This window comes from Sinocyclocheilus grahami, unplaced genomic scaffold (assembly GCF_001515645.1).
Source record: "Sinocyclocheilus grahami isolate Dianchi unplaced genomic scaffold, SAMN03320097.WGS_v1.1 scaffold655.1, whole genome shotgun sequence".
In the NCBI taxonomy this organism is placed as follows: Eukaryota; Metazoa; Chordata; class Actinopteri; order Cypriniformes; family Cyprinidae; genus Sinocyclocheilus; species Sinocyclocheilus grahami.
The window spans coordinates 956,646-982,920 of NW_015505834.1; the positions used below are offsets into that span (position 1 = coordinate 956,646).

Genomic DNA, 26,275 nt, shown 5'->3' on the forward strand with positions numbered 1-26,275 from the left:
AGATAGATAGATAGATAGATAGATAGATAGATAGATAGATAGATAGATAGATTGATTGATTGATTGATTGATATTCTATACAGAATGTCATTTATCTTTCAGTTTTAGAAAGTAAAATCTAAAATGACATATAATTATTTTTTATATTTTTGTTATAAAATAATGGCATTTTTGTTATCATAATAATATGAAGACTTCAGATGCAAAAACCTCCATCTGAGATTTTTTTTTTTTAATTATCCAGCTCTTATCAGGCCTATGAACATATCATTGGACATTTTTGAAAATAAGGCATTCAATAACTAATAACCTTTTCTTTGCCTTCAAAGTGAAATTACTGAACCTAAACATAGGGGCCCAATTAAAAAAATGTTCTTTTAAAAGATAAAATGTCAGAAAAAAAAAGAAAAAAAATTAATTAAGTTTTTAGTTTTATTTAATTTGAATTATTTTAATACTTCAACAACTAAATGGAAATTAAATAATATATATATTTGTATGTATATAAATGTGCATGTGTATATATATATATATATATATATGCATGTGTGTGGCTGTACATACACATATGTAGTTGTTTTTTTGGTGTTTGGCTTAGTGTTATGTTAGAATCATTATTATACTCTTATACCTTTTGTTCTTTTAATATTTTGAATTGTTTTTAGCTTAATTTTTTGTTTTTCATTTAAACGTTAAGTCTTGAAATGTTGTTGTATGCATTTGTCATTTTTATTTAATCTCTTTATTTTTAAAATGTGTATAGGTAGTATTTATAAATTTTAGCTCTTAGTTTTGGATCTGTTTTTAGTTGTTTTAATACTACAACTGATTGCTTCTGTTGTCCTCGTTTGTAAGTCGCTTTGGATAAAAGCGTCTGATAAATGATAAAAAAAAAAAGGCAAAAAAAAAAAACAGTAACAAAATCAAATTTTTAAATAAATACAAGTTTTATTGCCAATCTATATTTATTAACCCTATAGTATATGCATACTGAGTCTGAGTTGTACCTGTGATGTTTTTCCTGTTCCTGATTTGCGGATGCAGTACAGACCGTTCGGTGGGTAGGTGTATGTATCCTTAAATAATCTGTAATCAGTAAGTGAAGACAATTAACAATGTAATGGAACACAGTGACACATGAACTAGATGAGTCAAGCAAAAACAGTGCAACTACAACTCCATTCCACTAGAGGACAGCAATAGAAAGAAAAATACAGTTATCATGCTCATATACTGTACATGCCTTCAAATAATTTCTTGGATAAAGAAACAAAAAGGTTTGGATTCACTGTTCTAAAGGATTCGGCTTCTTTTTTGAAAAACAATGCATCAAACCGTTGATTGCTATTTTTTTTAATTTTACCTTTCGACATTACTGGTTTCCATTGTGTCCACAAAGACAGAGTTAGGCAAATTTACCTGATGAGAAAAAACATGTGACAAAAAGGCATTATTAATTGTTATGACTAAACAAGGTCAAACGTTTGGTGACCATATGGTTTAAAAAAATAACTTAACTTGGTAAATGTTGCGACAGCAAAACAAAACAGTATTATGAAATTATCCTCCACAATCTATTTTGATTCAAAATGTCATTGAGGAAGTGACTCGTGTTTTCTGCTTTGGCAGACAGAGGAAAGTTTATAAAGATGTTGAACATCTCTCCTTAAGGTAACAAGCCTGAGCTCCAAGAAATAAAATGTACACAGCACATCCTGAAACGTCTAGTAAAACGTCTAAGTAAAAATAGGCCTTTATTAAAATGAACTTGAATTTGTTTAAATGGCCGTTTTCCTGAGTTAAGCTCAAGCGTTATCAGCAATAGAACAGACTAGGCAAACTTACATTTTCATAGTCCTCATCATCTGAGTCTTCTTTAATTTTGCCCTGCACTCGGTTTTTTAAAGGCTTTTCTTCAATAGAAGAGCGAAAACTCTGTCCGTCCGGTGACGATCTTCTGAGAAAAAGGCACAGACAATTTGTATAAATACTTGTGCTGTCAAACGATTAATCGCGATTAATCACGTCCAAAATAAAAGTTTTTGTTTACATAATATGTGTGTGTGTTCTGTGTATATTTATTATGCATATATAAAGACACACACATGCATGTATATATTTCAGAAAATAGGTTATGTTTATTTATTAAATATATTTATTTATAATATAAATTATATGAATATAAATGTAAATATTTTTAAAATATATACTTTATCTGTGTGCATTTATGTATACATAATAAATATACACAGAACACACATATATTATGCAAACAAAAACATTTATTTTGTATGCGATTAATCGCGATTAATCGTTTGACAGCACTAATAAATCATCTTCAGAGTCTAACCAACATCCAAACAAGCTAAAAGCTCAAATCACTTTGGCAAACGTTCATTCTTGTATTTATTTATTATAAGCAAATCAATAAACAGCAATAAATAAAATAAATAGTAAACAAACAAATAAATAAATAAACGAATGAATTAATAACGTTTAATTAAAAAAAGAATTTAAAAAGAGTCATGTAGTACAACCGACATGCAAATATATGCAGTGGAAAAAAAACATAAAAAAGGAAATTGATATGATATGATTTGAAGATAAAGAAGACCTCTCATGACATTAATATGACAAGGCAAGGTTAGTATGTCAAGTATGAATTTCCAAACAAAAAATATATATACAGTATATATATTTCTGAATTTCTAATTGTAAAAATATTTGTTGCCTTGAAAAATATTGAATAGAATATCTGATAAAATATGAATTAAATAATCAGCCAATTAAAACCATAAACCACTGTGTTATAATAATGATTAAGATGTGTACACGCACATGTATTCAAGGTGTAAGTACATTTTGAACTAATTCTTATTTGACGGTTACACCGCATGACATTTTCAGAGTCATTACATTTCTTAAAAATGACTGTTTTTAAAACATGACCTTGAAATCAACATGAATACAAAATGTCGATTTTGAAAATATTTAAATGTTTTATGCAAACACAAACACTGTATATTATAAGACTCTTTAAGGATTTGTAATATAGGACGTTTTATTCTAATCTTTGAAGCGTTTTGCGACACTCTCACATGTGTGGTTTAACACTCTCACATATGTGTGTAAAAAGTCATTCTAGTTAAAGAACGCAGTCGTTATTCTTTTTCTATAACAGGACCGAGCATGAGCACCCTTTAACCCTTTAAACAGCAGTCTTGATACATTTGTAGCCATAAAAGTCTCTGCGGCGCAACACCAAACCAGACACAGGTGTCAGTAACGAGAATGAAAGACTCTTACTGGAAGGAGGGTCTGCTGGGTTTGGGTTTGCTTGGTAACGGAGGCTTGGGTATCTGGCCGAGCGCCCTGTTGCTGACGGAGCTGGACAGGTGAGGCGAGACGGGCCGCGGGTCAAGTGTGGGCTTCACCCCCAGGTGCGGTTTCGACGAGTTCAGAATCACTTTCTGCAGGTTCTCAACGATGGGTAAAGTAGCCGCCGTATTCCCAATGAGAGCGGCATTCGGCTTCTTTTCATAAGCAGGCATCGTGGAAAAGGGGCCTGTCATGGGCTTCATGCTGTTTGGAGGGGGTAAAGGAGGCATGGGGCCACCGGGGCCTCTGTTTGACAGGTGTACGTCTGGTTTCTCTAGGTGCGGGGCGTACGGCAGCGGCGGAGGAGGACATTTGGCTGTACAGGATGGCTTTTTGAATGGAGGGGGCAGCGGAGGTGGCGGTTTCGGAAATGGTTGGCCTTTCGTGAAGCGGTTTTCTCTCGGCTGAACAGGAACAGGGGGTGGAGGATACGGTGGAGGAGGAACCGTGGGTCGACCTGGAAAAACACATCAAACAGTTACTCCACCGTGTGGGTTCTGTCTAAGGCAAATATTCTCAGTGAATCTGAAGACAGCTACTGAAATGTGCCAATCTCTAAACTAAGCCCATTCAGAAAAGAGGTGCAAAACTATCACAGGGTTCAAAATGATCACCTTTTCAAATATGTCCACTTTAGGTACTAATATGTACCATTTAGGGGAAAATAAGGCACAAATATGTATCTTTTAGCTTTGTGACAGCTTTGTCCCTTTTTTGAGAGTAAAGAAATGACAGAAAAATCAGTCATCTACCTGCGGACACAGGCGATATATCCTCTCCATCGCTGTCTTCGTCTTGTGTCATATAATCTAAATGAAAATACATAAAATGAGTAATGCACAATGCACATAAATTCAGTCATGCAATTTATTTATTTACAGAGTCAAATATTTAGTAAAATCAAATGTTTTAATGATATAATTGTATTATATTTAGAATTATAATAAAAAAAACAACACTTCTAAATGATCATGTTCCTATGCATTATGGTAACACTAGCTAACAATGAACAATGCATTTTACATCATTTAGTTATTTCAGGATCTTTGCGAATGTAAGTCAATAAAAATGCAGTTGTATCAACTTTTCACAGCAATTATTAATCTAACTGGTAATACTTTATAAACATTCGTTAACATTAGTTAACTATATTAGTTAACATGAACCCAACAATTTACAAATAATTTTAATTTTAGCATTGACTAATACATTATTAAACTCAAAAGTTGTACCTGTTAATATTCATTTTCAATGAATATTTTTTCAGTGTTTGTTCATGCTAGTTCACAGTGCATTAACTAATGTTAACTGTATTAGTACGTGTTTAACATAGCATTAACTAATGTTAATGATTCTAAATGATATCAAAGTATTGTTAATTGTAAGCTCATGTTAACTAATTTATTTGAATAATATTAAGAATCAAGACACTATTGTAAAGTTTTTAAATACAACATTTGTTGAAAATTAAACTATTAAATACCACTATGAAATCATTCATATAATAATTGTATATACTTTTATATAAATATTTTACAGACACATATATGTTGTTATATGGTTACACTATGTAAAAGCAGAGACACATTATTTTAAACCCTTCATGTCTGTCACTGTGTACCTGCTTCTGGATCTTCTTCAACAGGACTGATTTCCAGCGGCTCCTCTAACTGCCCGTATATGCTCTCAGAATCTAAATCATCACTATTAAAACACAAGCCATTTGGGAGAAAGGTGACTCAGATGACGCAGTTAAAATCTTCAATGCAGAATTACATTCACAAGCAGGGATTATAAGAAAAAGGAAGCTGTAGTGTTAAAAAGTCCCAAAACATTGAAGCTAAAATGTGAAGGTAAAAACCATATTGTGTAAGAATGATATAAATATAATTCATGCATCATTAGTGGTTTAAAAAGCACAAATGAAAATACAAGTAGCCTAAATGTGGTCTAAGTGCAACGTGACCTAACATCTGACATCAGTGATTGAGCATTTCAACGCTTAAGTTCAAGTTTACCTTGGAAGAGGCAGATCTCTTTTATCGTTATAATAGCTGATTTCTTTTCTTAAGTGCCGCATCCACTTCTGTCAAACATAAAAAATACACACATTTTGTTTTAATTAAACATAAAAAACCCCCAAAAGTTCATAGTTGTGCAATGCTCTCTGACATGCCTATGATCTCACCCTTCTCTCATCCTCACTCGCCGCTGAGAAATACCACGTACGGTGTCTCTTACTGAAGTGGACGATCTTAAAAGGAAAAACATTGCTAGACGTTGTTTCCTCTGCTGCCCGTAAGATTCTGCCAAGCAATAAAAACAGAGGTCTTTAAAAATATATTAATTTAAATTTTTACATTTAATTTAAATATCTACTATTCAAATGTTAGGGGTCTTTATATATATATATAAATAAATTTCAATGCACACTACTGTATTATTTATTTATTTATTTTGAAGAAATTAATACTTAATACTTCTATTCAGCAAGGATGCATTAAATTAAATAAAAATGTAGTGCTGTCAAACGATTAATCGTGATTAATCGCATCCAAAATAAAATTGTTGTTTATGTAATATATGTGTGTGTACTGTGTATATTTATTATGTATATATAAATACACACACATACACTATATACATAAATAAATAAATAAATATATATATATATATATATTTTTCAGTGCACACTACTGTATTATTTATTTATTTATTTTGAAGAAATTAATACTTAATACTTCTATTCAGCAAGGATACATTAAATTGATAAAAACGTAGTGCTGTCAAACGATTAATCGCGATTAATCGCATCCAAAATAAAATGTTTGTTTATGTAATATATGTGTGTGTTCTGTGTATATTTATTATCTATATATAAATACACACACACATACAGTATATATTTTGAAAATATTTACATGTATTTTCATGTATATAGTTATACTTATATTATTTATTTTATATATAAATATATTTCAAATTACAAATATAACATATTTTTCTTAAATACATACATGCATGTGTTTGTATTTATTTATATACATAATTAATATACACAGCACACATACATATATTATGTAAACAAAAACATTTTGGATGTGATTAATCACGATTAATCGTTTGACAGCACTACTAAAAGTGACAGTAAAGTCATTAATAATGTTTCAAAAGATTTATATTTCAAATAAATGCTGTTTATTGTACTTTTTATTCATCAAAGAATCCTGAAAAATGTATAACAGTTTCCACAAAAATATGAAGCAGCACAACTGTTTTTTAACATTGATAATAATAATAGTAATAATAATAATATCAATAATAATAATAATAATAATAATAATAATAATAATAATAATAATAAAAATTCTTGAGCAGCAAATCAGCATATTAGAATGATTTCTGAAGGATCATGTGACACTGAAGACTGGAGTGATGATGCTGAAAATACAGTTTACATAAATACATTTCATTTTTAAATATATTCAAATAGAAAACAGTTCATTTTAATTTGAATAATATTTCAAAATATTGCTGTTTTTACTGTATTTTTGATCAAATCAATGCAGCCTTGATGAACATAAGTAATCAAATCAAAATAATCAAAAACTTAAAAAAGTAATCAAAAACTAAAAAAAATTGTACCAAATCCCCAAATGTTTTAAAATGTAAAACTACAGTTGTAAACTACAGTTTTCCTCAGTGTCAAATACATGGCTAAAGGGACCGTATATATATCTTGCTCATACGCAAACACTCCCTGTGCTCTGCTGTATTAATTTAGAGAGCTATTTTTACCCAACCACAGCAGGAAAAAGTCATGCACAATAATTACATGTTCACCATATGCTAGGAAGAACTATAGCAGGAATCTAAACACTTTCAACCACTTTAACTTCATGGAAAGTATGACCTTAAGTATGACCGACAGACACGCGATTGTTGCATTTACATGTACAGGAAACGCGTATGAAGGCCAGTTCGTGCAGAATTGAAACTTTTGCTCTTAAAAAAGGCACCTGAACTATTTGAAATGTTTTAGCATATGTTAAAAAATTTAATTTTTTAATTTTAATTTTTTCTTTACCATAAGGTTCCATGGTCACACTTTATGTTAAGGTCTCACTGTTAACAAACCATAAACTACAACTTTTGACCCAATAAACTCCTAATTTGCTGCTTATTAATAGTTAGAAAGGTAGTTGTTAAGTTTAGGTATTGGGTAGGGTTATGGCTATCGAATATGGTCCTGCAGAACACGTGCTTTATAAGTACTAATAAACAGCCAATATGTTAATAATAACTAACCTTAACAGAGATTAATAAATACTATAACAAATATATTGCTCATTGTTAGTTTTATTAACCGTATTATAAAGTGTTACCTAAGTGGTATTTTCTATTGCTAATTTATGACACCTAATGCATTATCTAATGTTAAACTGAAACTTATAGTAAATTGTTACAAAATATTCCTGTTTAACTTCTGGAGTAACCAGCATTAAATGACGGAATATCTGTAATATTTTAGAAAAGTTAACCTACAATTATGCTTAACAACTATTTAGCTACTGGTTAACATTGATTTATAAAGCTGTATAAAACCATCCTGTGAGTGGGTAATACTTTTCTACACGGATGAACTTCTGGTTTATGGTCAATATGGTCAAAATTCCTGGATATTCCTTTAAAGAGACAGTTCACCCCTAAATGAAAACTTAGTTATTATTTAGTCACCATCATGTTATTACATACCTGCATGAATTTATGTTTTTCACAGTACACAAACAAGAATTATCTACAGAATGTTTCTGTTTTAGGTATTGTTTGCACTTACAGTGAAAGCCAATGGGGTCCAACCAACACTGAACCCCATTTACTGTTATTGTTTGATGAACAACATTTTTCAAAATATCATCTTTTATGTTCCACAGAAGAAAGTCATAAAGGTTCGTAATGAAAGAGGAGGTGAATAAATGAAGACAGAATTACAATTTTTGGTGAACTATCCCTTTAAATTAGAGCCAGTAATGTTTTTTCCTTTAACTAATGTTAATGTATGTTTGATGTTTTGTCTGTTGACTGATAGATTCTAATGAGCTGAGCTAAACTCACATTTCATCAGGCTGAACTGGCTGCCCCCTTTCTTGTGCAGATATCCAGATGTGCTGACTCCTCCCGGCATGGTGAGCAGATTCTGAGCTCCGATAGCCCTCATGGGAATGGGCCAGGAGACCGGCGTAGCAGCCATGTTTCTGTAAGCAACAATAAAGGTTTATTTTTGATTGGTAATGTTAGTTAGCCTCATACTCGACGATTACCCCAGAACACTAGTAACCACTTAGCAACAACCACTCAGAACACACTAGCCCTGCTGTAACAACTACCAGAACATCTTAAGCCTAAAGCCAAATCACAGCTGTGCTAATAGTCAGATTACAGATTACATCACTGAATTATTGGTATAAAACACTTAAAAAAGAAGCTTCCAAAAGAGTGATGCCAGAGATTAGAAGAACCATTTTCGGTTCCCCAACGAACCTTTCAGTCAACAGTTCTTAAAATAACCTTTTTTTCTTAGTATGAAGAACATAAAAAAAAATTCAAATTCAAAATTCTTTCCACTAAAGAACCTTTTGTGCAATGCAAAGTTTCATGGTTCTTCACGGAACCATAAATGCCAATAAAGAACCTTTATTTAAAAAAAAACATAACTTTCAAAATCAAATCATAAAGGGTTAGTTCACCCAAAAATGTAAATTCTGTCTTTACTCACCCTCATGTCGTATCAAACCCGTAAGACATTCATTCATCTTCGGAACACAAATTAAGATATTTTTTATGAATTCCGAGAGCTCTCTGACCCTCCAAGGACAGCAATGATATTACCACGATCAAGGCACAGAAATGTAGCAAGGACATCTGTAAAATAATCCATGTGACATCAGGGGTTCAACCGTAATATTACGAAGCTACGAGAATACTTTTTGTACGCAAAGAAAATAATAATAACATAATTTATTCAACAATTCTTCGCCCCGAGTTACCGTCTTCTGCTATTTTGGAGCACCCCAGAACGTAATCAACGTAATCAGCGTTGTTTATGTTCAGCATGCGCGTGCTGTCTACTGAACGAAAACAACATTTAACATTTAAACATTACGTAGCTTAAACATTACGTTGCTTACATTGCGTTCGGAAGACGGTAACTCGGGGAGAAGAATTGCTGAATAAATTATTATTGTTTTCTTTACGCACAAAAAGTATTCTCGTAGCTTCGTGATATTACGGTTGAACCCCTGATGTCACATGGATTATTTTACAGATGTCCTTGCTACATTTCTGGACCTTGATCGTGGTGGTAACCTTGCTATCTATAGGGGGCGTCAGAGAGCTCTCAGATTTCATCAAAAATATCTTAATTTGTGTTCTGAAGATGAACGAAGCTCTTACGGGTTTGGAACGACATGAGGGTGAGTAATTAATGACAGAATTTTCATTTTTGGGTGAACTAAACCTTTAATGAACGTTACTTTTTAAGTTTGTAGACCTTTTATTAACATCACTTTGTTTGTTGGGCATCTCTACTAAAAGGTAGGCCTAAATTACAGAGGATTTCTCATTTAATCTTTCATTAGAAAGAGCTGTTGAGCCAATACATAAAAAAAAAAGTTTAAAACTGCAATCTCGTCTTCTTTCAATTCAATGGTAAACCTACAACTAAAGAAGGTCGGGGTACAATGATGGCAGATATGCAGAGAAACTCAGATTACATTTTGTAGAAGTATCTTATTAGCAGAGATCTTGGTGAAGTTAATGAGACTCATTCTGAGATGACGTTCATGGGCAACCATGGGTAAACCTCAAACCATCAGATTCATTCATGCAGAAGAGCACTTCTGATGTACTGATGTAATAAACCAGAACAATGTCCCTCTGCAAGTAATGTACAGTATTTTTTTTATCATTTCTGGCTCCATCATCCTGAAGTCAATGAGTTTTTTGAAAGTGTTTTTATCCAAATGCCTGAAATAAGGTCTGTGGTGAACACAAGCTCAAGATATTTTCCCATTTTCTTCTACAACATGATTTTTTTTTAAGCTTTTAGTCATCATGAAAAAGGAGGTTGCTAACAAGTGTCTAAATGTCACTACAGATGTTGTCAGGACATTAAATGCCGTCAAGCTGAACAGATTAACTCATTTACTCACTCATCGCTTTCACATCCTCATTGTGTTTTAAATCAGGCTCTTAAAAATGTCCTAACTCAAACTTTTGTAGAATTTTATTTTTATTTTTTTATACAGAAAGACTGAAAGAGTTGTGGGAAGCTAAGTGATGGTTACATTGAAGTCATGCAACCAGTCTACGTTTAGCTTTTTACTTTTGGCGATTGGATTTAGGCTTCAACATTTATAAATGTGAATATTACCATGATGAACAAAACATTTAAGAATCGGAAACGTTTGTTGGCACCAGATCTTATTTTCTGTAATAATCCAAAAGCCAATGGAAAAATCCTACTTTATTTTTATTTTTTTTGTCGAGGGAATCAGGATCATGATATCGTCCTTTAGCTTTCAAAAATATATAATCACTGGAGTAATTAAGAGTTAACGTTGAAAATGCCACACCATTTCCATAAGTCTGGATATATTGATGTAAATAATATTACATGAATCAAAAAAAAAAAAAACTGGTGCTAAACTGGGGGGCCTCAGTAAACCTCCAAGGTGGTGTGAAGATGACTTAAAATAATTTAAAATAAGATAAAACAAACAATTAAAATAAATGAAAACAATTAAAACACAAGATATTTCCTATTTTAATTCACTTACTCAATAACAGTTTCTTTGAAAAACCACGGTTGGAAAACCTGGATATATGAAGTTGCCTAATTTTAAAAGTGTTTAAAAGTATTTCTGTTGACCTAGAAAAATCATGTAATTTCATTAAATCGTATAACTTCATGTGAATTTTTATAAATTTTGTGTACACTTTTTTTCTAATTATACCAAGCTTTAAAGGGATCATATGATGCTGCTAAAAAGAACATTATTTTGTGTATTTGGTGTAATGAAATGTGTTTATGCGGTTTAAGGTTAAAAAACACATTATTTTCCACATACTGTACATTATTGTTTCTCATCTATGCCCCGCCTTTCTGAAACACGTCGATTTTTACAAAGCTCATCGGTCTGAAAAGCAAGGTGTGCTCTGATTGGTCAGCTATCCAGTGTGTTGTGATTGGCCGAATACCTCAAGCATGTGATGGAAATATTACGCCCCTCACCATACTGTGATGCCCTGTCCGGCCGGAGCGACGAGACAAAAACATTAAAACCCATTATAAACCAGGCATTTGTTGCATCCAGAGGGGCCATAATTATGGATTATAATGAATTATACTGTCTTTTTACGCATTGCGTTGCATCGCGCCACATAAACATAAAACCATGTCTGCATTTGTGATCGGAGAAATGACAAACAACAAGCGCTACTCTACACTGCCCAAAACTCGCGTTTGAATCGTCAGTGGCAAATTCTTTAAATATAAAAAACGTACTTACAGTCTGTGGGTCAGAACAGCCGGCATTATAGTCTACTCTACACACATCTGAATATTTGGGTTGAAGTGTTCTGGAACAGTGTTGTAAACACAACTTAACCACTGATTTCTATTCGTGTCCTCTTTTGGAAGACCAAACAAAGTAGTTTCGCTTTCACAACGAAACACACCCAGTACATCCACAATTTCAATGTAGCTTTTTAGTAATACCAAGCAAATTCCAAAGAATATGACAACATAAGGGTATTTTGTGATCACGAACACCACATAATTCTACATCACTTAAACACCCAACTCCAAACAAACTTCTCCAAACACCAACCCAAGCGTCCCATGATCCCACACACTTACCTTCTGCTGACACATCTTCTGATGCTCTGCACTGCTTTACTCTCTCTCAACATACTGCCAGAAGAGACCAGAGAGCATCAAGAGTTTGAGGACATGCTCGTCTCACCACAGACTTCACAGCTATCTCCAAACCTCCAGCAAAAACCTTGAATCTGACCAGCACAAAGAAAGGACAGGAAACCCTACATTTCCTTTGGAAAGTTCGAGCCCCTCCTGGGCTGTGGAGCGCACAGTGGAATTTGCTATTGCTTATCCGTAATACTGGACGTCTGAGTGCCAGTCAGCAGATACAGACGGGAACGGAGGAAAGTCCCTCTAACACTGGGTGGAGTGGGGAGATTAGAATCCCATGGGACAATCGTGACCTAAATGAGAAATGTAATGGTAGCGTAGTGCATCTCATCATGACATTATAATATCCAAACCAAATAATTATGGTCCAGGAGCATGCTTGTGGCAAAGGGATGCTATTTTTAGGAGTTAAGTAGAAGTTTAGTGTGGCACTGTCAGCAAAATCCTCTTGACCTTCTTACAGACTTCACTTCAAGGAAATTAAAAGAGCAGGATCAGTATTTGAATTCCATTGTAACTTGTTTCTGGCAGCGGCATGCCTTCTTATAGAAGTTCTTCTTTCTCTTGAGGTTTTGGTGTTGATGTAATGAGGTTAAAAAGAGTCTGCACAAGAACTCTAACAGCAGACTGTCTTTTCATCTCTGTTGCTCAATCTTTCCAACCATGATTGACATCAGGTGTCATTTAACACAAGAGGCAAGTGTGTTTTGTTGACACTTGCGCAACTGAGTATAATCATGTTTCGTTTATTTTCTTTTCTTTTTTTTTAGTAGTGTTTCTAAGACTATTTGAAGTCTTAGAAGTCATCACTATTGCTATTGTCTTCAAGTTGTCACTGTTACAATTTGAACTTGAACATTTTTTTTTTCAAACATTTTCAACAAAATGTAAATGTAATGCTTCTAAAAATCTGGCATACACAACACATGCTCCTCAAACATCTTTAAAAAAATAATGTAATGCAATGCCTCTAAAAATGTCGTGTGGTGTACACAACATACATCTTTTTTTACACCTCAATACACATTTTAATAATTATTTTCAAAAGAGTGTTTCCTTTTTCACAAATTATTAGGCAAATAAAGGTTTTCAAATATGTATAATATGTATAGTGTTCCAGTGCTTTTTAAACCTCAACCATTTAAGACATTTCTTACATACTCCATGCTATATAAAATTAAGTCTGAATTACACTAGTCGACATTTGAAGTGGATCAAAACCTTTCAAAGTTGTCCTAAAACCAAAATGTGTTCTTGTCTTAGGACAACATTGATTAACTTTTTTGATGCACTTCAAAGGTTGACTACTGTAGATATTAAAACATGTCAAATGAGTTTGTATTTAAATAGTTTCTCAACAAATTAACCACTACATTATATTTACATTATACATGTCCCTGTGGTAAATTCCATGCACATCCAACAAAACATTAAAAAAAACACTTTTTGGTAACACTTTATTTTGTGTCCTTGTTACACGTGTTACATGTACTTACTATTATAATAACAATTAATTATGGATAATAACATGCAAGTACCCTAAGCCAAACCCTAATCACAACCCTAACCATATAATAAGTACATGTAGTTAATTAATATTACTCAGTACTTAAATGTATAATTACATTGTAACAAGGACACCTTAAAATAAAGTGTAACCCACTTTTTTTTACAGTGTCCTTTTTACATGTTACATTTAATTATTATAGTATTTATGCAAATTTACGTTCAACTAATCCTAATCCAAACCCTACTGTAAGAACATGTTTTAATTAATACTACTCATTACTTACTTATATAATTACATTGTAATAAGGACACCTTAAAATAAAGTGCAACAAAAAAAAAAAACTAGTCAAGTATTCAAGTATTACCCAGAATGACCCAGTAACGCCCTGCCACTGCAAGCAAACACATGGGTTACGCTAAACTATTAAATATTAATCTTAAATCTCCAGAAGAACATAAACACAGACAGTAATCAGACACAGGCTAGTCATGCTCTATAGAAACTGTAACAAAATACAGGGTGGGGTGGTGAAGATTTTAGCATTTTGTGTCCTTGTTACACGTGTTACATGTACTTACTATTATAATAACAATTAATTATGGATAATAACATGCAAGTACCCTAAGCCAAACCCTAATCACAACCCTAACCATATAATAAGTACATGTAGTTAATTAATATTACTCAGTACTTAAATGTATAATTACATTGTAACAAGGACACCTTAAAATAAAGTGTAACCCACTTTTTTTTACAGTGTCCTTTTTACATGTTACATTTAATTATTATAGTATTTATGCAAATTTATGTTCAACTAATCCTAATCCAAACCCTACTGTAAGAACATGTTTTAATTAATACTACTCATTACTTACTTATATAATTACATTGTAATAAGGACACCTTAAAATAAAGTGTAACAAAAAAAAAAACTAGTCAAGTATTCAAGTATTACCCAGAATGACCCAGTAACGCCCTGCCACTGCAAGCAAACACATGGGTTACGCTAAACTATTAAATATTAATCTTAAATCTCCAGAAGAACATAAACACAGACAGTAATCAGACACAGGCTAGTCATGCTCTATAGAAACTGTAACAAAATACAGGGTGGGGTGGTGAAGATTTTAGCCTCGTTCAAACAACTTCCTGATCCCGTTGTTAGAAACGTAACTTCGTGTGTTGATAAGCATGAAGTACTAAGAGTTCAAACACAGTTTCCGTTTTATTTTTAAAACGTGAGGCATTTCAGAGGGTACAATTTAGCACAGAACTGGATTATCCATTATTAATGGATCATGAAAAGTGGGCTTAATGTACTGGAATGGAGCCACACTGCTTTCAGAGGGGGAGCTAATGTAATAATTAATAATAATTGTGTAATTCTTGTGTGTGTGTGTGTGTAGAATAACATGCACATGCAATCAGAAATGTGGGAAATGAAGAAGTAAATATGGAAGAAGTGAATATGGTCGTCTTGGAGGAATTCCCGAATGCACACACAACCACAATGTTCACTAATGTTCCCTCTTCTTGAAAGTACAAGAGTTCAAGTCAGCCAGTCCACAAGAAGAAGGGAACTGAAACATATTTGGCTATTTTCCCCACCCACATTATTATGATGACAATGTAAAGTTCTTGTAGAAATGTAAGAAATGTAAAGTTCTTTCAGAGGCAGTGCAAGCTATTACAATTCGATTAAAGATTAGCCTATGTGTAAAAGTCTTTTTCTTTGGAATAGCACTATTCACAATACGACCAGGAATCTGCTAAGTGAATAGTATACATTTCCACTATATGAAAGCAATGAAATATTGTACGTCAGTGGCGTGTCAGACTTTCCACACAAGACTGTTTACTGCTTGAGACATTTGAACAATGTTTCCATCCACAATGACCAGAACTCGACCTGCTCTTAAGGCGTGGGTGAGTATAATAATATACTGCGTCTTGTTAGCACACGATCAGGTGATATATAACGTAGGAGAGGTGTCTGTCACACTGTACTGACTTACTAGGCAGAAGCTGAGACCGTCATAAAACCACTACACCAAATCAACAGATAAAAGCATTCAACAACACTGTAAATGCCTAGCTTTTTATCTTCTATCCGACATCCTAGTCACTTTAAGCTGACTGCATAAAACACATCATCTAGCAACCAGAAAAAGTAACTAAAAGAAGTGATAAATGAATGTCAATTTGATTTTAGAGTCAATTTTATTTGTCCAGTTCACCAGAGTTAGCGAAGCCAGTGGCTAGCTAACATATTCACAAATATCTTCACTTAAACTGGTGTTTCACTTGCAATTTCTTAGTCAAGCAAAGTTGTGACAGCTAATAGCTGTCTAGTCTTTAGTCAGTGTGTAAATCTCCTTTAAAAAAACTAGAACAAGGTTTTAAATGTTATTAGCACAGCTGAGTGTCACATTAACACTGGTCCACATATTGTATGGTTAACCATATGTGGGAAAAGAGTGATTCTGAGGATGAACTAATCGGGATTTGTTAGGTTAGTGGCATGAAATATTAGCAGTACAATACACTTATATATGTCTGTACGTTCCACTATATCTGGTACTTCTACTAATCCACTAATTCTTTTCTGTATAGCTATTCACGGATGGCTGGGCCAGAGTAATTTTCCATGCTGGTCTTTTCCACGTGTCAATCAAACAGTCTCTTCCTAAATGTCTAAATGTGTGGTCACCTTAGTGAAGTTTAATGGGCAAAAAGGTCTATTGTTAATATTATAGTGATGTATGAAGCACAGTGCACACACTAATAAAATTCAATGTAGAAACTATTTTCACTCTGAAATGAGTAAATTACGAAATTAGTAATACATTGAATTAAAATGACATTTTGATGTAGAAAGACTGAAATTGTATTTTCTTTATATATATATATATATATATATATATATATATATATATATATATATATATATATATATATATATATATATATATATATATTTATATTTTTACTGTGCACAGAAGTCGCTTTCAAAATAAGCAGTTTTCACTTAGAACCTGTTGCAACGTCTGTGTGGGGAAATCTTTCACCCTCGAAATTCCTAATCGTGTGAATTTCTGTTGAAATGGCTGAATTTCATCATTTCATCGAACAACATTAGATGTGACTTCACCTTAAATAGGAAAAATAAAACAAGTACACAGTAGACAGACTTTATGCTGCTACAAAAACATGTTTATACAAGATTAATATGCTCAAACCCATTATATACTAATATAAAAGCATATATTCTGGTAACACTTTAGAATAGAGAGCACATACTCACTATTAACACTATTAAGAGTTTCCCCCTCAATTAACCCCTAATTTGCTACTTACTGATATTAAGTAAGGTAGTTGTTGTAGTGTTTAGGCATAAGGTAGGGTTAAGGGATCTAGAATATGGTCATGCAGAATAACCATTAAAATAGCACCTTATAAGTACAAATAAACAGTCAATATGCTAGTAATATGCATGCCAATATGCTACTAGTTAATAGTGAATCCCTATACTTTAAACATATAGTGTTCCTTTATTTAAACAAATTTATCTCTATTTACACAAGGCTTTTTCAATGAGGGCACCATTCTCTTATGTTAATGCATGTTACAAACCAAAGGTAAGAAAAGAGTCTGTAGGCAGCAGTTGCTGTAATTATTTTTGCTCTGCATCTACATCCTTCCTGCATTTCCTGCCTGCTAATATGTTCACATCACTTAAAAACGGAAGAAAGGCTTTAAAATAAAACAGGAGATGAGGTACACATGAAACACAGCCTCCATCAATGGCACATGACGCTCGTCTCAAACATCTGCCTACACAGGTTAGTTATAACAACATCACAGTTTCACAGTCAGTTGGATGCGCCCCCATATTCTAATGTGTACGGATGCATGTGCATCCAGACTGAAAAGGTCATGTAAACACATTTTACATTAGGTAGGAGTTTAGCGGTAAAGGTGTAATGTAAAGTACATTTTGCGGCCTTGAGTACGGTAGGGGTTTTCCCTGCAAAAAAACAGTATGAATGAAAAAACACAAGGACATTTTCTTTACATTCAATCCACATCTTACATTTTATCTGGAGTCAAACTACAGATTATATGTGGCCAACACTAATAAGCACTACTGTATTTTGTGGGCACCATGTGGGTGCACTTCAGTCCATCACCACAAACTACCCACGTTTTTACTGTATTTCTTAAAATCGACAAGAAATCACAACCACGTTCACTTTTTGGTCTAGCACAATACTAGTCCACAAACTGCGGCAATCCTCAAACTTGTGGGAATTACTAACCGCTTTGCAATAGCTTGGCAACTCAAAATCAAAAAGAAGCTTAAAAAGCAAATAATCAATACCATCGCTAATGTAGTCGCAGACTACCAGATTATGGATTTCTAAGAGGACTCGAAAAGCACAAAGGCAAAGAAACCCGCATACTTACTTGTTACAGAAATCTTGGATGCACATCTTCGCATGCGACTGTTGCAAATGACCAAAGGAGCGATTTTTTTTCACAGAAAGAGCCATTCGTACTGGCTGGGGTTTGTCACCATGTTCTCTGGTTGATGCGTGTCGTACAGTCGGAAGTCGAGCGAGTTTGTTGAGGGTTCAGGCACGACTGATAGAGCGGAGGCGAGCGGAGACAGCCTGTGATCTCAGGCTCATGCACAGTGCAAGTCATTTCCTCTCAAGGCCCACATTGGCGCGGCCTTTTTCTGTGTCACAAAGTCACTTCCTTTTGGTGGCTGTGTGGACAAACTGACTGGCCAAAGTTCTCAGGACTTGAATTCACTTGCAGGGACTTTCCACCTCTTTAACATGAAATGACGTAGTCGAGGCGGCTAGTCTGACAAGCTTGCAACAGCTATGTTGACTCCTAGAAATATCTCGTAGCCTGTAGGCCTCTATGTACATTCATGTAACCAAAGACTACCAAAGTCTGAAAACAGAAGTGTGCTGTGTTAAAACTTCACGGGTGACGCAAAGAGACAGTTGTCCGTTAGTGGTTAGTATGACTTGCTCATATTAAGGTTAGAGACTTGAACAACAAACCTTAATCTTAACTACTAAATTTTGACACGTAACTCCTCTGAAACGGTTTCTGCTACATGAATTGTAACTCAAATGTGTCCTATTACTTTTCTAAGCAATACAATTTACAATTGTCACAGAAATGAGAAACAAAATCCAAAATTCTCTAGCCAAATATTGGTCAAAACCTTTTGACCAATTAGCAAGCACCTAGCTACCAAGAATGGCCTTTGTTTTATAAATAAATACTTTAGACTTTTGAATGCCAACAGTCATATATGGTCACGTTCCTGAACATGTGGTAAATACAGGCGTTCCCACAGGTAAACAAAGCCTTTTCTTACTTCCTTTTTATGAACACTGTTGCCTGTGTTATATAGAGCAAACTACATGGAAGCATGACACATGACACACAGCTGACCAAATTTGTAATACAATTACAGACTATACAGAGAATTACCACTCAAATTCAGTTACCTCAGTTATTCGTCAAAGTCTAGTCAGATTTACGTCTATAGCACATCGTCTCTATATATATTTTCACAATACACATTCATTCCAAAGATGCTTTACTGAAAATCATGATGTTAATGTTTGTAATATCTTCACTTCTTTATGACTTATTCAGTTGGGCAATAATATAGTTACATTTTGCGACGACACAAGCAATCAAGCAGTTGCTATATAGTATATATTGCGAGTGTATCCAACGTTGCATAAAAATCTGGGCCAAAATATAGTTACATTTTGTGACAAAATAAAAAGTAACCGTAATCATGAAAAAAATACTAAGTTTAATCTTTCAAATAGAAACACAATTATTTAATTTATTGTAAAAAAAAAAGAAAAAAAGGACCGAACAATGTCTCCTCTTGAACTCTACTTAATGCTGTTTATCTGCATATGTGACATCCAACACCATCCAAATGATCTTCAACTGATCCGTACGTCAAAACCACCCAATTATGACAGAATTTTATGAACTACAGTAGTTTGCCATAGCGATAACAGCCTTACTATGAAGATACCTCCAGATTTGGGACCTTCTACAACATGCTCTAAAAATAAAAACCAGCAGAAGTCCCCTGAAAGAGGATGCAAACTCAAACGAGTTCCTTCTCTTTTTCATCAGTTCGGAGGGATGTACACAAGTTACATCGCCTCTCCGGAGCCCCATGATCTACCCCAGTATTTTAAGCCAAAAGCAAAATCTGTAAAGCAACAATTAACCGAATACCAGGTGTCATCATGTAGAAGGATTTGTTTCAAATTAATAAAAGGACTTACCCATTGAGATGATCTAATGGAGCTTAGCTTGTGAGCTTAATGTTAGTGGTTAATAGTGAGCACAAGTCCACTTCCTCTCTGCTGAACTTGAATATGCTATTTATGATCCTCCCATTTACAACTCTGCCTTTGTTCTGTTGCTCATCAAGAGCTGGTTTCAATCAGCCATGCCACCCACTGAACATCTTCATGCATCGATGAGTGCATGCATGATTCTTTGCACTGCATAGGTTTTATATATTCAACTTACACTTCTATATTCTACCAATTCAGTTCAACGGAAAATGCTGTTTTAAAGGTATGGAAACGACTGTTCAGTGCATCTATTACAGGCAAAAATAATTTTGTCTCATATGTTACATCATTCTCGTGGAGCAATTCGTTTGACGTTTCCTGAAAGAATTCTAGTGAATGCAAGATAGCTGAAGAAAAAGTATCAAAGTTTTCACTAGCTTTGGGTTTTAGTTCTGCATAAATAAAACGTTGCATCAGACATGCGCTGCTTTTGAACTGTTTTCTGTTGGCTGTGTATTACGAGAATCAGCAAGCAATGCAACAGCAAATTTGAGTTATAAATGGTGACTATATGGTTAAAAATAGACAAGAAAATAGAATTGCCAGCAATGATTCATTATGCAAATAAGTGCAATAATGAATGGCAGTTGCAATGGAGCTATATAAATATTAATGACAATTGGTTACATCTTGATGCCACAGTCAGTGGAAGTCAATGGAAGATTTTCCATCTTTTAATCTATAAAATATAAATATAAAAATTAAAAATATATATCAAATATAAATATAATTTTTTTTTATAAAATAGCACTATTCAAATTCAAACCATAAGCCTGAATTAATTGCAGATGTTAAATAGGTTCTACTTAGGTTTAGAAAATGCCATAATGTTTGTTTATCGATTACTTGTTGATTGCACATTATTATTACACATGAAAATATACTACATATGAAGGCCATTTGACATCTTAAAATCACCATGAAATTTAAACTGACACTTTTTTAATATTTATGGTCTATATTACTGTGCTTATTATAAATATTCATTAATTTATGTATTTATTTTTGCACATAATTTTTTGCTCATCTTTTTACCTGTTGATTTCACATGAGATTTCAGCAATTAGTAAATGATCCAATCAATTCCCAATAGTCAAAGTCAAAGTCCTTCAATTTTTTCGTTTTCCATAAACAACACTGATCGCAATTTCCGTTTCATGCCAATTTGAAAGCACTTTGCCACTTGTATGATTCAAATAATGGACTGTATAAATAATGTAATAATTATTGAATTATTTATACACAATAATTTTCACAAAATGCAAATAACTCGTCTTTTCGGCAAAGGCTAAATTTACACAAACTCCACTCACCATTGTCTGGTTGAACCACACGAAATGACAAAAGAAACAGATCTGGTAACATGAGTAGTGTTGTGAACAGAAAAGATAGTGGCTTTGGCTTTAATGCGACTAACCCGGTTTCAAAGAAAACATTCAAAAAGTGGAAATAAAGTGCCTAATGCATTTAAAGGTGGGCTATTGAACAAGCAAGGTTCCAATAAGGCAGCATCCACTTATGAATTTTATAAATGTAATCATATACGCTGATTATGTTGTTATTATTGTTTCATAATGTAGGCTATTACAATACACTGAGGTGATAATAGCATCTGCTACTATTTGCACTAAGTATAAATAACTGCTAGCATAACTATTACTTACAATTAGTGCAAATAGCCTCTGCCTTAAAATAAAACCAATGCATAAAATCAGATTAAAAGCAACAGTTGACTGAAAAACGACATAAGCCCACGAACAGAGGAAGCACTATAGAGGCCGCGTGGTTGTAGACTTCCAGCAAGTGGCATGTAAATGAGCACAGTGAAGTGAGAACTGACTGTGAGTGTCTAAATGTCTTTTTTGTTTGTTTTCCATGTACCTCACCACCATCTTCCACCCACACGGGGCTATTGAAGAACATCTGCATAAAGAGCCGACATGGAAAACAGAACAGAAAGAGAAATTTAAGAAAAATAGACAGATTAGTAGGTAAAACTTGCCTTACGAAAATCTAAATAGTAATTATATAAATAGCTGCTGTCCGTTTTAAATAGCAACAAAGAGTGGAATATGATGAAGTTAAGACCAGTGACACAAACTTTCCACTTGAATGATGTTTTCGATTTTCAGGCCGCATTCACAGCTATGCTACAGAATGCAGAATCAGCAATGTATATTTTGATACGAAACTCCACATAGCTGACAATCACGCTATTTAAAGTATATTTCGAAAGTGATTTAAAGTTTTAGCACACTAATATCATCCCAGCTAACAAGGAACGTTCTGGCAAGGTTCTCTCAATGTTACAAACAAACATTTTTCCAGTAACATTTAATGTTCATTCAAAGTTTTTAAGTCTTTAATAACTGTTACGGGGCAAACAAGACGAGAGGCGTGCGGATCCATGTGCAAAGCTTTATTCTGAAAGATAGTCAAAACAGGCAAGGGTCGGACAATGGCAAACAGGCACATAGAGGGCATGACTGAAGAGTAATCTGAAACACAAGCGATGGTCCAGGCGATGAATAAACAGTATCCGAACAGGGCGAGACGAGAGGGGTAATCCAAGACAGGCGTTATACTTCAGGGCAGGGAGAGATCATACAGAAACGAGATATACAGGCTAGGATCAAAACATGAAATTACTAAGGCAATGAACAGGATAAACTAGACTTAGACTCAGAACTAGAAACTCACACTAGGACCGGGAACTGGCTCCGTAAAGTAGCTACGCATAACAGCATAGATGCTAAACAATACTCGGCAGCTTGAAAGGGATCTGAGTGAGTGTTATATAGTGAATGTGTGATTGGTTACAGCTGTGTGCAATCAGTGCAATGGATGATGGGATATGTAGTCCGGGACGACATGCAACAGTTTGTGTAGTGCGAGAGTCAATGTAATGGAAGGGTGACCTCTGGTGGTGATCGAACGGAAGTCCATGGACAGGATTCGTGACAATAACATTCTAAAAACATTATTATAAAACGGATCGTTCCGGTCCTTGATTCTGATTGGTTGAGCCAAGTTCGAAGCTGTTGTAAATTACTCTACAAACACACACCTTTGTTTACATTTGTGTGTTGCTCGGCAACTACATTGTTTGGTGGAAGAATACTGTTTTTATTATTATCATTACACTTTATTTGCTCTGTTTTATTTTGTGAAACCTTACTACGTATATGGAATAACCGTTTTATAAAAGCAATAAGCCCCGTGAAGCCGTGGTTTACAGTGAATTTATAACAGCTAAGGGGGTTGTCCACTTCGCGTCGTGCCTAGCAACGCCCTTTAGCCGTTATAAATTCACTGTAAACCACGGCTTCACGGGGCTTACTGCTTTATTTAAACATCACTCATGGCACTTTTTTCTGAAATGTTTTAGTTGGATGTTCATTTGTTGAACGTTTTTAAATGTTACTACTTGTTTCAGTAGTGGAACGTTCCCTTAACGTTCATTTAACCAAGACATTTTTTTTAATAAAAATAATAATAATAAATTTGAATGTTCATAATTTAGCATTCTCAAACTTAATGGGTATGTTAGCAAAACATTCTTAGAACATATATTTTGCTAGCTGGAATGTAGCAGCTCTTTTGTACACAATCAGTGACTGTGAGATTGCCAAGTACGATGTTTATTATTGTTTTCCCAAAGGGAAATATATTGATAAGTATGTTAAAGCCTCAACCTAATCTCTAAATCTAGGTGTAGTCAGTCAGCACTTAACCACAGAGTAGCATACAGTACACAAAGCAGTAGTACATACTGTAGTAGTGAAAGACACTTGATCTAAAGTGGGTCTGCTATGAATCAAGAATTGGTGAATTAGTTATTGAAAGATTGACTGAACCTAGGCCAAACAATATGATCAATGCATCATTCACTAAATGCAAATGGCTTTAATTTCCACATGTATCTGGACAAAACGTAGACAGAGACCTTCATTTAACTTCCTGCGGGATATTCTATTCTTACACTACTACTGCTCAACATACTGAGGTTGGTATGTTTTTGAAAGAGTCTCTTCTGCTCACCAAGGTTGCATTTATCTGACCAAAAATAAAACTGTAATAGTCTGAAATACTATTACAATTTAAAAGAACACATGATCGTTTAGAAATACTTTTTTCAGTATATTAGAAAGTTTAAATGAACAGCATTTCTATTAAACATAAATCTGTAACAATGCAAAATTTACTTAGTCATTTTTGATTAATCTAATGCATCCTTTCTGAACAAATGCATCTATAAAAAAATTCTGACCCCAAATTTTTGAATGGTATCATATGTCATGCTAAAAATTAGATAGATGTACAGTACTAAGCTGTCACGTTCATTCTGAATTTGTGCATTTATCTCAGTATATACAAGTCCTTTTCATGTAATGTGTGCTCTCATTATCGTAGCCCGCTTAATGGAATATGTTGGGTTAAATACCGGTCTAATAGCAGTTAAATAGCAAAGTGGTTTCTTTGTGCGGCCTACCAAAAAAAAACACATCACAGGATCCCTTGACTTCTGCAGATAATGAACATCAAACGGTGCATTGAAGTAGATCATGAAAGCAGAACCACTAACTACTGTCTATTAAAAGTAGTTAAGTCGCAGCACAGGCACTTTGAGTTACCGCACGAGATAGGAAGGTACAAACAAATCTGATAAAATGCGTCTTTTTTGATGAAGCTTCATTGTAGATGAACTTTTTCTGTTTAATCTTGTTCTTGCTCTGTTTGCTTTGTACTGAATAACTGGGTATCATTATGTTGTTTTGTAAGAGATTCAATAACAACTGAACTGATGTGTAGAGGAAGTGAAAGTGTGTCCGATGCAAGTCAACCCACATCTCAGCGTGCGACTGATGCATGTCTTTAGCCCACGCATCTGGGACTGGTTTCTATTATTACCTTCCATTCAAAGGAAATACTTACAATGACTCAAAGACCTGAGGTTTTCTCATAAAAAATATGGCGTCAATAATAATAAAAGTTATTGAAAGTTATTCTTATCACTTAACTCCATAATATGAAAAGAGAGAAAGCGTGGGATTTATTCTGGATTTATGTTAAAACTGTATGCAAACATAAAATAGACATTTGCATTTCATTCAAATAAACTGTTCCCATACAACTGTATTTGTATTGGGAGTTATTGGCATAAAGAGAAAGCCCTGAGACTTTTGTTTCTCAAAATCCCCCTCTTGGCTTGATGCATTACTGTATAGATTTTCTCTGTCAAAACAAGTGCCACAAGACATGTCAGGCCAGCTCAGTACTTACAGCACTGATAACAGGAATCCACTAACAGGAATCACACACATTGTTCTAGTCAATGACTCCACCTGCTGTTGGAGACACATACTGGCAAAAAACAAACAAACTCTTGAGCACACTTTACTTTCCTTAACTGGTTTCTGGTAACGAACTGCATTTTTATTTTTGTTTTAAAGACCAGTTTACTCAAAAATGAAAATTTGTGACCCTGGAGCACAGAAGCAGTGTTAAGTCGCTGGTGTATATTTGTAGCAATAGCCAACAATACATTGTATGGGTCAAAATAATAGATTTTTCTTTTAAGCCAAAAATCATTAGGATATTAAGTAAGAATCAAGTTCCATGATGATATTGTGTAAATTTCCTACCATAAATATATCAAAACTTAATTTTTGATTAGTAATATGCATTGCTAAGAACTTCATTTGGACAACTTTAAAGATGATTTTCTCAATATTTCGATTTTTTTGCACCCTCAGATTCCAGATTTTCAAATAGTTGTATCTCGGCCAAATATTGTCCTATCCTAACAAACCATACATCAATGGAAAGCTTGTTTATTGTTTATATTGTTTTAGCTTTCAGATGATGTATAAATCTCAATTTAAAAAAAATTGACCCTTATGACTGGTTTTGTGGTCCAGGGTCACATATGTAGAAAATTTGCTCACCCTCAGACCATCCAAGATGTAGATGAGT

General features: G+C 33.9%; 1 protein-coding gene across 1 annotated transcript in view; it reads right to left on the reverse strand.

Moving 5' to 3' along the window:
• Nucleotides 1-18,487, reverse strand: part of LOC107558670 (SH3 domain-binding protein 2-like) — a 23,585-nt gene extending 5,098 nt beyond the window's left edge. The window contains exons 1-10 of the mRNA XM_016242328.1: nt 18,348-18,487; nt 8,490-8,633; nt 5,567-5,684; nt 5,397-5,464; nt 5,000-5,082; nt 4,131-4,187; nt 3,307-3,835; nt 1,846-1,957; nt 1,364-1,419; nt 1,008-1,086 (exon numbers count right to left, since the gene is read on the reverse strand). Of these exons, the coding sequence (XP_016097814.1) occupies nt 1,008-1,086; nt 1,364-1,419; nt 1,846-1,957; nt 3,307-3,835; nt 4,131-4,187; nt 5,000-5,082; nt 5,397-5,464; nt 5,567-5,684; nt 8,490-8,633; nt 18,348-18,433 (1,332 nt within the window). The 5' untranslated portion in view covers nt 18,434-18,487. The remainder of the gene's footprint in view (nt 1-1,007; nt 1,087-1,363; nt 1,420-1,845; nt 1,958-3,306; nt 3,836-4,130; nt 4,188-4,999; nt 5,083-5,396; nt 5,465-5,566; nt 5,685-8,489; nt 8,634-18,347) is intronic.
• Nucleotides 18,488-26,275: the final 7,788 nt, after the last annotated feature.